Source organism: Canis lupus, chromosome 3 (assembly GCF_003254725.2).
Source record: "Canis lupus dingo isolate Sandy chromosome 3, ASM325472v2, whole genome shotgun sequence".
Classification (NCBI taxonomy): domain Eukaryota; kingdom Metazoa; phylum Chordata; class Mammalia; order Carnivora; family Canidae; genus Canis; species Canis lupus.
The window spans coordinates 862,302-876,658 of NC_064245.1; the positions used below are offsets into that span (position 1 = coordinate 862,302).

A 14,357-nucleotide genomic window follows, 5' to 3' on the forward strand; every position below is an offset into this window, starting at 1 on the left:
GCTGGCGCCGCGCCCGCCCCACAGAATTAGCTCATTGTTCACCGGCACCCTGGCGGCGGCGGCGGAGGGAGGAGGGAGGAGGGGGGAGGGGAAGGGAGGGAGAGACTCAGAGAGGAGACACACGCTCCGGGAGAGCGCGAGGCAGGGAGACCCTCCCCCCCTCCTCCTTCCACGGCCGCACTTCTTGGAAGTGGAGCCGGTTTGGGTTTTGTCTCCCTCCCCTCCCCTCGCCTCTCCCTCCGCCCCTCCCCTCCCCTCCCCGCCCCCTCCCTTCCCCCTCCCCCTCCCCCCGCCGTCTTTCTAGCATGATGCCCTTTTTCATCCACATTTGTGTTTCAGGTGTAGAGAGGAGACAGTGACCGGAGCGGGCTTTGTCTGTAAGTACGTCCTCCCCCACCGCCGGCCGGGAGCGCTGCTTTCTCTTTTGTGTCGGTTTCTTGCCGTTGCTCTTAGCTGGACCCTCCAAGCCTGCACAGTTCATGCTGCTTCCCTCTCAATTTTAAAGAGCTGAAGCGTGTGCCTTGAAGAAATTCTGGTATTTTGGTCCTGCTGCATTAAGGCTGGAATTTAACTTGGGCTTTTTTTTGTTTTTTTTTTCTTTCTTTCTTTCTTTCTCTAATGCACAAGTTTCTTAAGAGGGAGAATTCTTTGGGGAAGGGGTGGGGTTTTTTGCTTGTTGGTATGGGTGATTTTTATTCTTCTTGCTCATAAAGCATTGTTACGAACTGTTTTTGCTTCTTTGCATTAGATGCACTTTGGTGCATGCACCCCCACCCCCTTTATTAAATGAATTTGTGTCCCTCCATCTGTACACTTTATTACTCTCCGCCGCGCTGCCGCCAAGGGTCTTCTCAGGCATTCGATCTTGCAACACTTTTTTCTGCATTTTCTCATAAAAGCAGTGGAACTTTGGGGGAGGGCGGGCTTAAAAATAAATGACTGCCTTTTGCTCCGTGTTGATAATAATCTGATTTACATTTCTGTGTATCTATAATAACATTATAGGAAAACTCTAAGAGCTTATGGTACCCTGTTGGAGAACTTTTAGTTTCTCCATTCATCTTAATTTTTGTCATAACTTATGTTAACAAAAGAACTGCGTTCTGCTGATACACAGGCTGAGAGGGAAATCACTGCAGCGTATGCATTAGTGTTTGTTTGGTATAGAGAGAAGGGCATAATGGTGTATATTCCTGACTTTTCCCCCCCCAGTGTAGTTTTTTTTTTAAGAAAAAAAAAAACACGGAAGGTTATGTAATGCAGTGCCATTTCCAAAAATATCCACTCCGAGGCATTACACTACACGGTGGAAGGCTGATTCCTGCTCTGCTGTCTTGATTGCAAATATACTGCCAGTAGTATGTCTGGAAACAAAGAGCAGCCAGAAAACAATCTATTTTTATCGCGTGGTTCTACTTTTAAGTTGCTAAACCTTCTGAACTCCTTCAATTTAAAGATGAACCAACTGCTAAGAATAGCCCAGGACTCTGCAGAGCGGGTGCCGGGATTCCTTTGTCCCCAGTGGAAGCCCACAGACCCCTGGAAAGCCCTCGCAGAAGCCCCAGGGGCTACAGTAATTTGCATGTAACTTATCTTAACCACAGAAAATTATTCTTTGTCTGTATTCCCTGAACAGGCTTTTTTCATTGCTGACCTGTGGTGAGGCCATTTGTCTACTGTATTTAAACATATTTTGCAGGTTGGTCTCCCTGGACTGAAGAGAGGGAGGGTGCAAGGCCAAGACTGTTACGATTCTCAAAATGGTAAGAATGGGTCAACAGAGGAGATTCTCAGTAGATTCTTGTCGGTCTTTATTTCGTATAAATATCAACCACCCGCCTTCATCCTGCCTCAACCCCTTATTGTTCCTACCACATTTGACCTTTAAAAGGGTCTCTCCGGCATGTGGAGCCTTGCAGAATAGCAGTTCATAGGAACTGGATGTGGTGAATCCAGTCTTTTGATTTGCAGTCATTTCGAATAGAAAACTGAAATTCCTCTTCCAGAAATGAAGATTTACTTAACTTGAGCAGCAAAAACCATTCTGTTCTTTAAGGAGAGTGATGTGTTGTGACACGCATGGAAGAGGTGGCAGCAGCAGGGCTCAAACAAAGCAATGGTCCCAGCCTGGAGAGAGCTAGGACGTGGCCTCCCAGCAGGAGCCTGTGTCCCACTGGCCCAGAGGCCATAGTGTCTGCCGTCCTTAAGAGCAATATATATGAAGAGCATGGGCTTTGCTATTCATGTAGTCTGTCTGTTGTATCTCAAATAATATTAGCATTGATACTTTTTGTGGATTCATCACTTCTGAGAGGCATCTGCTCAGTTTCAGAAGTCAAGCATGCTACCTGTAAAGGAAAGCGTGACTATTTCAGACAAGCCCTGCAATCCACAGAGAGGGCAGTTTCGTGTGTGATGACTGATTAAAGAGCAAAAGGGATGAAATGCACATTAGAAACCGCTGACTAAGCATATCAATCTTCCATGAAAAATTTCCTCCTTGCAAATAAGGCTGGACTGCGAAAACTAATAGAGATGCCCTGTAACTTTTCAGCTAAGAACAGCATGTCCTACTACAGATGTTTATACTCTCTCAGACACCTCTTTGTCGCTTAGAATGTGTGATTTCCAAATTTAGTTTTAGTTTTTTTTTTTTTTTCAAACGAGGGTGGAATTTAGTGAATCAAAATTGAATCTGATATACTTGGTGTTTTCTTTGAGAACAACCCAAGTATAGGCTTCCAAGGAGAAGAATGAATCAGAGCAATTACATGAGTTCAGTTTGAATCCTATTAACAAGTAAGCTCTTTATTTTGTGAGTCTGCCTCACCTGTCAGTTCAACAGGTGGGTGTCAAAGCCTCAAGTAAAATAGCTCTTGCTCGACCTTAGAGCATAGTGGCTAAATTAAGGAACTTGATGTGGAAGGGCAAAAGGGATGAACAGCAAATTAAACTGCTGAGTGCATTTTGTGCAGATGGTTCCTAACTTCATAGTAAGTTTCTAACTGGCCGTTGTCATAGAGTGCTGGGATGGTAATAAAGTGAACTGCCACAACATATTTTTGTTTCTTTTTTTGTTTTGTTTTGTTTTTTTCTTTCATTTTTTTTTTTTTTAACTGAGACTGGCCACATCAGCTTGTCTTGTAGATGTTTATCTAGAAGCTTCCCCTCTGTATCACCGTGGGTAGACCATGGAGGTTCATGCATGTTGTTATATGTCAGGTGACCAGTTTGGTTAAACGTAAATTCGACCGCTGACCTTGCCAAAACCAGTCCTATAGGTCAGGCTCGGGGAGTAAATATCATGTTTCTGTATTAGTGAGCAGAATGAGCTTTGTGAAAGCCCAGCGTGTGTGCCAAAGCCGAGAATGAAAGTTGGAATGATTTGAATGCAGAAGAGTAAATCTAAATTATTATTACATGTTGTTAATTTCTAACAGTTGTCCTTTATGTATGGTGGCAGAATGAGAAATCACAGTGTGTTGCTCTTGGAAGGATTTCTACTCATGGAAAAAATTCTTACAATTTTTTGGTGATCCTTTCATCAAGATGTCAGTCCCTTTTGGCACAAGCCCATTGCCTGAAATGAAACCACCGACAGTTATTGTCTGTGGGTGATTCCAAGTAACTTTCTAGCAATTCGTTTATTCCGGGAGGCCTGAGCTAAAAGTCTTTGCATACGTTAGTTTTTTTTTGTTTTTTGTTTTTTTTTAGTTTCCATTTTATTCTTTACAAAACTGTTATTAGTGGCATCTTGTGCCTCCTTTTCTCCTTTTTGGCAAAATGAAGTTCTTTTCTTTCCTTGATTGAAACTGGCATTACTTTGCTGATCTTTGTAACTAGCTTACTTAAAGACTTAGCCTACGTACTATAGAAACTTCTGCTAGGGAGGCACTAGATCTAACACCCGGCCACCTCTGGAAAATATATGGACATCCCTTTTCTGTTAAATGTGTATTTCCACTTACGTAATTTAAAACATTAAAGAGGATCTAATTTCAGTGTATTTAGACTGTTAAGGGCTAATGCCAAATACAAATTTAGGATCAGCTCATTGTAGGGTAAGAAATTGCTGGTAGACCTCAGAATTCAAAACAGAGTGATTCAATATCTAGATATTTTACATACACCAAAATGATGTTTCACAATAATTTGAAGAAACTCAAGAATCCTAGAGTGCCTTTGCATTATCAAAAAAATACACTTTGTTAACTCTCCCAGGCACTAATCACATTGTGTAGGGGACTCTCAGAGCACCGTGGGGGGCGGGGGGCGGGGGGAAGCACCATTTATATAGATTACAGTGTATTGCGTTGTACAACTCGGTACTGTTAAAAGGTGTAATTCTGAATATAGTTTGTGGTGTCTTCATTGCCCAAGTCTTTTCAATAACTCATTCCCAAATTTTTTAGGTTATCCAGTAAGCATGTATTTTTCCAGTTGCCCATTTCTAATTTTTATTTTTTTTGCAGTTAACAAGATATTGTGAATCTGAAGAGATCTTCTGTATTTAATTTATATTTGGCTTTTAGCTAAATTAGAATTTCTAGGATATATTTTATGTGGGCTTTTGGTATTTAAGTGTTTTATTTGAAAGGCACTTACTTCAGATATGTCCATGAGAAGAAAACACTTCAGAATGAGCAGATGATCTTAATGAATAGTTTGAAAACAAATAAATTATTTAATCCAGTGTCAAGGTTAAGTCCTGATTTTAGACATGACTACCCTCTGTGCAGTAAACTTGCCTTTGCGTATGTGTGTGCATGGACTCACAGTGGCATCCACATGGACTCATTACGTTTTAATAGAGATCTAGGAATTGGAACAATTTAAGTTTCTGAGGCTGATGCTGAGCTTTTCAAAAAGATGAGTTGACTCTATTGTACCGTTCATAGAGCTCTGCTTTTTGTACAGTCTGTGAAGTGGCATTCATGGGCTTACAAGGGGACTCTTTCAATAATCTCTCCGTTAACATAAGGTTTTCTTGTTTAAAGAGAAAGACAAAGATTGAGGAGGGATGAGGTCCTATTGGTAGCTGGGCCGTTGGGCTTTGGAATGTAAATTTACAGGTTGCTCAGTTGATTGTGGAGATGCTGAAGAGTACCTAGGAGGGTAATTTTATATGGTGCTATCTTACACGAGGCCTTCCAGCACACTGTGAGGGGGAGATTGGGATTGTTTGGGGAATTAGGACAGAAGAGATATTCTATCCAGCTTTAACCCCAGTCCAGCTTCCTCCTGAGCTATATAGAGAATTCAGGCAGGAGAAGGCATTTGAGCAGAAATCTTGGAATTAAACAGCCACTCAGAGTGTCACTCTATTTTAACGTGATAGAATTCTTAACGATTTGTATGTGAAGCATATCATAAGTACACTAAAGGAATTCACTTTATCTTAAAATGCATATTTCTAAAGTAGACAAATACACTTCTGAAATGTGAATACTTGAGAAAATCATAAAATGTGAATACTTCACTAAATTAGACGAGGACTGTGTACATGACAAGCATTATACATCATCCACACTGGACTGACTGGGGAGCCTTGGGGTGAAATACTGGCTTCCCTGGTCTGGCACATTTTTTTCTTTAGTGCCATTCATGGCTGAAAAGTCTTTTAAGGTCTTATCCTCACAGCCAAAGTGAAATGGAGCATTGACGTAGTTATCAGAATAATTGTGCTTCAGACAAAACAAAAAAACTTGATTTCATCTGATTCATCTTGGTTATTCAAAATGTTGCTGGAGTGATAGAAGAGTGGGCAGGATTTGCCTGAATGATCTGTGTAATTTCTTTGTTGTACAGGAAAAGACTAGGGATAAGGAAATCTTATCAGCAAATCCACTTTGAATATGCCAGAGGAAAACATATTGAATGTACTTGGACTATGTCATCTTGGTTGATCAAGATATATTAAAAGATTCCAATTTTAAACTGTGCCTTTGCTTTGAACTGGAAAACAGATTAACCATAAATCTTAGCCCACATCTGTAGAAATCATGGTTGCTAAAAATATCATTCTGGGGTCCTAAATTTATCTGAAATGGATATTTCGAGACATATTTTGCAGGTAGGGACAGCTTCAGGGATTTCGGTCTCAGTGGTTTAAAAAATAGCAGTGACCCTGAAATTGATCTGCTAGTGCATGACGAGTATTAGCAGCTCTAATGGTTTGGGATTTAAGCATTAACATGGCTCTCAACTAAATTCTAAATATCAATTCAGTTATTAGTAGCAATGACATGGTATTAACCTGGGAGTATCACTAGATTATACTGTCCTGCATTATTTGTTGGTTGGATCATATTCCTTTCTTCCATTGGCCAAATAAATCACAGGCTCCCAAAGGGTTTATAAACGTCATAGGCAGTGCTTAATAAAGTTTTAAATATCCGTTAGAAGCTCAATAAATATGGGGTTGGACTTTTAAAAAAATTCATCCTTAATGACTTAATCACGTTTAGTTTTGGTGATCTGGAAGTAATCGGTATCCTTACCTTCTTCTAAAGAACTAGGAAGTTGAAGGTAGTATAATTTCAGTTTTCACAGTAAATTATTTTCCATTATTTATTAACAAGAGACAGAATTTGTGTTTAGGCCATAAAGCCACTTGCCAAAAGAGATTGGCTTGCAATTTCTCACATTTACCAGCTTTTAGAGCCACACTCTGATCAACCTGGTGATATGCTAGGTTGGGCCCAGCTGTGGTACTCAAAGCTCACAGCAACTTTCCCCACAGCCATTAGAATCCCCTCTGGGATCCAGGAGGAGTTTTGATCCCAGTACGGAACTTTAAAGCCCTCACTTATTTCTAGTACGGTCTGATTCTGTGATATTATGAAAATGACCCTGAGGACACAAAGGTGCCAGGACTGAAAATACTGAAGAGAACGACAAGAGTTGCCGGTGGGATCGTGCGTCTGCTCCCGTGCCAGTGGAACAAGGGTTTTTGGAGCATTTTATTTGTGCTTAGCTCTTCTGCATGCCCGTGGATGCACACTTGGCCTATGCCCTCGTCAGCTCATACATTAGTTGTGGAAGGAAGACTAACATGTGACAAATTTAACGTCATGCAGTATACCTTAGTTGTGAGTTGTAAGGTGCAGAAGGATGAGATCACTGAGCACTGGGGAAACGGCAATGTTAGGGGGAACATTGTTTTTAAGGGGGTAGAAATTAAGCTAGACCCGAAGATGGCAAGTAGGCATGCCACCGCTCCCTCCTGCGACACTTGTGGCAGACATTGCTAATCATGCTTGATACTCATTATTTATTCAGCCTGAATATGTGTCCAGAATCCTCAGTGTAGGATTCAACTAATCAGTTGAACTCCTACAACTGGAGTTGGCGCTACATTTGAAACGTAGAAGTGCACTGTTTGCTACTTGAGAGCAGGTCCCATACCTTCTTAAGCGTTTCCTCCCCAGGGCTTCTTTAGCGTTTCCTAACCCTGGTCCTTAATCCTGGTCCTTAATGATTATTAAGTGAATGAAGAATTCAGAATATTTGGATAGATTTAGATGAGAGAGAAATGAATTCCAGATAAAGGGAAAGGTTTGCTGGCGGGAGTCAGAACGATGCATTTTTATACAGTAGGGACTGTCCTTCCTATTTAGGGCCTCAGTGCCGTCAAGGACAGACCTCAAGAACTGGAACTAGAAGTCAAGGACTCGATGTGCTAAGCCATAGGAAGCCACCAAGCAGGCATCATAGAGGTGGCTTGTGGCCCAAGGCTATCACTTGGGTTCCAACCTCCAGGTTCTTTGCCTTTTGTTCATGCCCAACAGAAAAGATCACACAAACTTCCATGTACTTTGGGTTAGATGTAAGCTTATTTTGTCGCTGCCCCTCACTGTCCTCGGGCTGGCGTAGAGTGCTGGAGAGGAGGCAGGCCCCTCGCTTCGAGGACTCGGGAAGGAGGAAGCGAGCGTGGTTACCTTGTTTCCCTCGAGAAGGTGGCAGCACTTCTGGGAAATTCCAGCAGCTTCATCAGTGCCCATGTGGCCAAAGAGGGCGCTGCTGCCGTGCCAGCTGCCTGAAAGGAGCCACACACTTCCCTTCTGGGAGGCTGACTAGTGTAGCCACGTGATAATCAGTTGCAACCACATGGCCCCCGTGGGTTCCCTCTCTCCACTTCTTCCTGGGTAGCCAGGAAGTGTGTCTGAGCAGTGTGTCTACACTTGCTCAGAATTGAAGCCAACGCGGACATCATCATCATCATGACATTGTTTATAGTTTGAGGCCTACAGGCTGTTACTAAGTTAGTCAATAGTCTAATGACCATTTGAAGGGAACCTCATCACACGGTAACACAAAAGTGGGGGAGAGCCAAGACTGAGAAGGACTTTTCTGGAATTTCTTCGTCTTCACAGATGCCTAGTCTAGAACACATCTGCTTCAAGCTTTTCAATGTGGAATGATTTCACCAGCCCTTTTAGTCCCTTCCAATGTGGTTGGATTTACCCGATTCCCTTGGTAAAAGTAACATAGGTAAGCATTGTTCTTTGCCTCCTCTCACCTCACACTTCGAAATAATTTATTTTTAAATTTCTGCATGTGGACCTTTATAAATGTAATCTCTCAGACTGGGCAGCCATGCCAAGAACCTTGTTGACGCATAAGGTAGATATTTTCCTCGAGGGCCCAGCCACTCTGTTCTCTGAGCATACCCCAGGAGCCCCTGCCGTGTCTTCGCAGACTCAGGCCTGGAAAGAATGCTCCTTCTGACAAAGCCATTCTTCCTTTGAGACTGAGCGTAAATGGCAGCTCCTGCACGAAACCCAGGCGTGCACAGCCAGCGGGGATCTTCTCCTGCTCTCTGGACGGCACCTTGCTTACAACACGCTCCTTGTCGCTGGCTTATTTCTGCCCTCTGTGGCCGTAGACATGAAACAAGAACACCGGCCCCCGGTAAATGGGGGTTGCAGTGCAGGCTGTGATGCTTTGCTGGGTTTTTTCTTCTTCTTTCCCTCTATGGTCAGGATGGTGAATTCAGATGTGGAGAAGTTCATCCCAGAGAGGGAACCCTAGAACAGCTGGTGGAGTTGACTGGGTTCTCTTCCCACAAAGCGGCGGGAAGGCCTCGCCTGCGCTGACTGTTCTAATGGGACCTGGAAGGGATCCCACGACGTCTCTGAGCCCATCTGGTGGCTCCTTGAGTTCCTGTCCTGGAGCTGGCACATCCTTAGTGATCAATGAATGTGTGTGGGATAAATGAATGAGTCCGTAGTGGTGGACACGTGAAGATCTGTTACTTCTGGGCAGAACCAGGTGACCCACCCTGAGATTTCGAGCCGGTGACAGCCCAGAGCTTTGCAGAAGTGTGACAGCTCAGGTTGTAAGATTTACGCTCAGAAATGAGAGGAGCAGGACAGATGTGGGATTTCCTGGCGGGGAGCAGCCCCGCGCTCGCTCCTCCCAGGAGGCCCTCTGAGCCCCAAGGCTCCCGCGGGAGGGTCCCCTTGCACGGGAAACCCCAGCTGTGGACGGTCCCACGTAAAGTGCGGGCTGCAGGGCTCGGGCCATTGGTGCTGCACCCTCCCCTGCCCCCCGCCTGGCTGCAGCTGTGTCACCGGCTCTGGTTCCACGAGGTGACAGGGGATGCACAAGTGAATCCAGTGCCTGCCGCCGCCTGCCAGCAATGTCCGTCCTGAGCGTCGTGCCTGGACGGGCGCCAGGGTGTCCTAGCTGGGGGTTCCCCTGACTCCTGGCCGCGAGACCCGTCCTTGCTGGGCCCCGACTCACAGATGCACACCTGCAGAGGGGAGGGGGCCGGGGTGAGCTGGGTTGGGGGGGAAGGGGGGTCGCTGAGCTGAGCGGGGCCAGAGCGGCTGCGGGACAGCGAGCGCTAGGGGCGGACAAGCGCGAGCTGCGGGGCTACCCTCCGGCCCCGCCCGGCCGCTCAGGTCACCATCGTGCGGCCTCCGATTACTGGGGCAGGTGACAGGCTTCCTGTCCGACTTGTGTTGATCCAACTCCAGCAGGGAAAAGTACTGCGGCCTGAGCCCGACGGGGAGGACGCTGAAGGCGCTTGTGCTTGAGGCGGGTCCAGGCCTCAGGAGGACACTCTGCTTGGCTCAAGTCCATGCGGGTACAGGACCTGGGGTTGGACGGGAAGGAGGAGAAAGGAGGAGACCCCGCGTGCTGGCAGCCACCGATCACTACTGTCAAGGAAAAGCTAGGATGAGAAGTTAGATGGAGGCCAGGTATGAAGATCCTGACAAACACGACTGAGGGAGTGCTGCTAAGTACTCTTCCGAGAAGTACCGTTCCGCGTCCTTCATTAGGTGACCCTAGTGAAAGTTCCCCAGAAGCTTCCCGGGACCACCCTCCGCAGGTCTATTCTTATTTTGTAAGGCAGGTGCTGAGTCTTGGTGGGTCAGGGTGCAGGTGGGGCCTTGGTGATCGCTGCGATTGCGGCTGGAAGGATGCAGGTGCGCAGGGGGTGGAACCACTCTCCAAAACATGGGCTCACAGGGCCTTGCAGTGGTGTGTGCTGCAGAGAACTCAAATTTGAAAAGATGACTTAATTATGAGCCCCCTCCGTTCCTGGATAGACATCCCAGGATTTGGTGACTTAGTTGTTTAAAAAAAAAGAAAAAAACTTTCTTGAAAAAAACGTGTTTGCTGCTTTGGCACTTCCAGCCTGAACTAACGGGATGTGCTCTTGATAGGACACTCATTCTATAGGACTGAATGCTGCTACCAGCTACTCAGGACCTCACAGAAAGTAGGTTTGTGGTACATATTTTTTAATTGGTTGGATAATTGAGATTCTACAACCAACCAATTGAGTTACTCCAGCCTCGGAAGTTCCGCCCAACATCTTCTCTGAGTCCTGCTCCTGTACATGAGTTTGATCCTTAATTACCTGGATTTGACTGTTGGTGAAGCCTCTGTGCCCTGGACCATAACCGGGTCTGCATCTCCTGCTGCCCTGTGGAGACTCGGGTCTAATGGTACATCACGAAATGCCCCCGGCCTTTGGATATTTTGCTCACTTCTTGATAATATAATCTTAAATTGTTCTGATCTTGTTATCAAGGTCTGGAAGCCAAGTCTTCACATCTTTTTATCTTTATTAAGCATATTCCTTTTCCTTTTTTTTTTAATGAAGACTGCTTTTTAAACTTTAATTTCATTATATGAAGCTTAACCATCTACACTGTCACAATCAATTCAATCAAAAATTCAATTAAGCTCTTTGGCATCACAAAAACAGCTCATTTGATTACTAATGTGAATTTTTACTAAATTGATCAGCTACTTTTACATTGTTTAGAGGAAGCCAGAGGGACGCCATATCTTTGAGTGTCGTTGAGCACAGCACTCCGCATGCAATCGGAGGATCAAATGCTACATACCTCGTTATTTATTATTTAGTACCTTCGTGATGGTAATAACTAATAATTGGTTTGTTAGCCCATCTCTGTCTTCCCTTTTTTGTTGTTGTTCTTTTGTCTTAGAACTATCTGCATTCCTACTACGTTAATTACAAAGTCTCCAAATGGGGTCTGGTTAAATTTGTTTTTCTTTCTGAGTTACCATTCCTGGTAGTTTATACACTGTCTCTCTGGGCTAATGAGTATTTTCTTCCTCACTTAGGGTCACTTTATATTTTTTATGTAGGAGAATTGACCCTTGAACAATACAGGTTTGACCCTCACTGGTCCACTTACATGAAGATTTTTTTCTGACAAATATAATACTGTCAGTGTATTTTCTTAATAACATTTCCTTCTCTCTAGCGTACTTTACTGTGGGAATACAGCAAACAATACACATGGGTGCGAAGTGTGTGTTAATTGACTATGTTACTGGTAAGGCTTCTGGTCAACCTAGACTATTCTAGTTACTTCTGGTCAACCTAGACTATTCTAGTTAAGTGTCGGGACAGTCAGAAGAAATCATACACAAATTTTTCACTGTTGGGGGCATCGGGGCCCCTAACTCCTGTGTCGTGAAAGGGTCAACTATGTATGGTTTTATACTTGAAGATCATTGATAAAGATAAAACTTTAATTCCCCACTAAGGAGTTTTTGAATTGAAATGTTGGAAGGCGGAGCTGTAGTGCGCGCCAGGGTTAAACACATGCGGGAAGGCGAGCGCTTCTGCGTGGGCCTGGCGAGGCGTGGAGGGCGCTGGGGGCTCAGCTGCGGGTCCCGCGGAGCAGTTCGCGTTCTCGGCAAATGCGCTTCGTAACTGGCTGCGGCTATTGTAGACGTTTGTTTGGTTCTAAATATTTCCTCCCGGGGAAAACGCGAGAAAGACAAGAGCGCGAAGACCAGCGTGGCGGGTGTGATGCACGCGAGGTGGCGAGGGAGCCTCGGGGGCGGCCACGCGGGCGCCGTGTCCCTGTCCGGGAAGGCCGCAGCGGGGCGCGCGGGGCGGGTAGCCGTCGCCAGGCCGGTGGGGGCGCAGGTGGGGGCGCAGGTGGGGGCGCAGGTGGCCCCGCGCGGTCTCCGCCCGGAGGCGGTGAGGACCACGGCCGCGGCCCGGGGTGTGTGTGCCGGATGGCGGGACGCGGGGCGCCATGGCGGGACCCCGCGGGACGGTGGGGGGCGGTGGCTGGTGCGGACGGGGGACGGGACGGGGATGGGGACGGGGACAGGTGCGGGCGAGGGACAGGGACGGGTGCGAGAGAGAGATGGGTGAGGGAGAGAGACGGGGACGGGGATGGGTGCCAGAGGAACGGACGCTGGGGACGGGGACGGGTGCAGGAGGGACGGGGGGTTAGGGACGGGGACGGGTGTGGGACGGACGGACGCTGGGGACAGCCCGGGAGCTGCCGCGGGAGCTCCCGCCTGCCCCGAGGACGGCCGCGCCCTGGCGCCCACGAGAGTCGGGCCGGGCCTCCGCGCTGCCGGCCGTGGACACGCACTGACTCGCGCCGGTTCCTCGGTCCCCGCCCGTGACGCTGCGTGAGCTGCCGCCCCTTCCCACAGCCCGCCGGCCTGGCCCCACCACAGAGAAGCTTCCAGAAGCCGAGCGTGCACCGTGCCCCAGGCCCCCGCAGGGCGGCTGAAAATCCAGGCGGTGCACAGGGGCTCATCCATCCTGATCGTAGTCTGTTCCCTTTAGTTTTCTGCCAATTTTCATAAAGGACGGCAGCGCAGTCCCCTTAGTGGCCTCTGTGGGACCCAGGCACTTGGAGCATGTGGGTACAGATCTGGCTATATTTTTCCTTTTTTTGAAGCCAGGCTTCTTATAAGATACTCAACTAGCACCTGGTTTAAGCCAATTTGATTAGGGTCCCTTGCAGCAGATAGGATCCTCCCTCCGAGTCCGGGGATCTGTTAGGTCGCAGCTTGTTGTTGAGGACAGAGCGGGCGTTAGGTGACCCAGCAGACTGGTCCAGGCCTGGGGCCAGTAAAATGGTTTTTGCTCAAAGCTCGGCCGAGGGGTTGCGGCTGCCCGCAGAGGAGGGCACAACGGTGGAAAGACTGAATGATGTCTTTGGGAATGAGCCCTTTGGGACAAAGCGCGCACCTTCTGGAAAGCTCGGTCTTGAACATGTCAGCATGAGGAATGCTTGGATATGTCCACAGACTCCTGAAAAGCAACCGGCTATTTCATTCTCCCCCAACCAAGAAAAATCCCAAATCCTTATGTCTAGATACAAGAAAACACCTTACTATGTACCCTTTGATTCAGGGGCTTTAACAAAAGAAATTGATATTTAAGGACTTTTTCTTCTATGTTGAAATTTTTCCTAAGCTCTTAATGAGTAGCACATGCTTGTAGAACAAGAGGAAAGAAACAATGGCATTCTGGGTGAGTAGCAATCAGACTCACAGTTATTTGAAGGTGAAACCTCGCATACCTAAAATTACTTAAACCAGCTAATAAAAGCAAGTCTAGATGTTTCCCATTAACCTTGGAATGTGCTTGGAAGCCGTCCCGCTGACCCCCATGCCAGTGCTGGGGAGCCGGCGGCAGCATGGCCCTGGTCTGTGGGAGACACCGGTTCAGAAGCTCCCAAGCCCGTTGCCGCCAGATGGCTGCCTCCCTTTCTCCCCCTTCCCTTCTCTCACCTTAAGCCCAGGAGAAGCCGTGGAGAGGTAGTGTTTTAGTTCCTTAATTACAAGTGAAAACCAATCTCTATAAGGGAAGGTGGTCCAGACTTAGAAACGCAATGTGTTAAGTAAATATTTACTCTGGTCCCACTCCGGGGAGGTAAGAGATTTTATTAACATATTTGTTGAGGTCATGGGGGCAAGGAGAAGCTTATGCTGTGCTTAAATGCCTGAGGGGCCTTTTTTTTTTTTTTTTTTTTTGCTGCTAGTTAACAAAGGCCAGTATTTTTTTTTCTGCTGAAAAGAGCAAATATCTTGTTTTGTGGCCTTTACTTTCT

The 14,357-nt window shown here is 46.6% G+C and overlaps 1 protein-coding gene across 1 annotated transcript in view; it reads left to right on the forward strand.

Moving 5' to 3' along the window:
- Positions 1–265: 265 nt before the first annotated feature.
- Positions 266–14,357, forward strand: part of LOC112654100 (neuronal regeneration related protein) — a 28,047-nt gene continuing 13,955 nt past the window's right edge. Inside the window, exons 1-2 of the mRNA XM_049107834.1 lie at positions 266–377; positions 1,700–1,763. Of these exons, the coding sequence (XP_048963791.1) occupies positions 1,761–1,763 (3 nt within the window). The 5' untranslated portion in view covers positions 266–377; positions 1,700–1,760. The remainder of the gene's footprint in view (positions 378–1,699; positions 1,764–14,357) is intronic.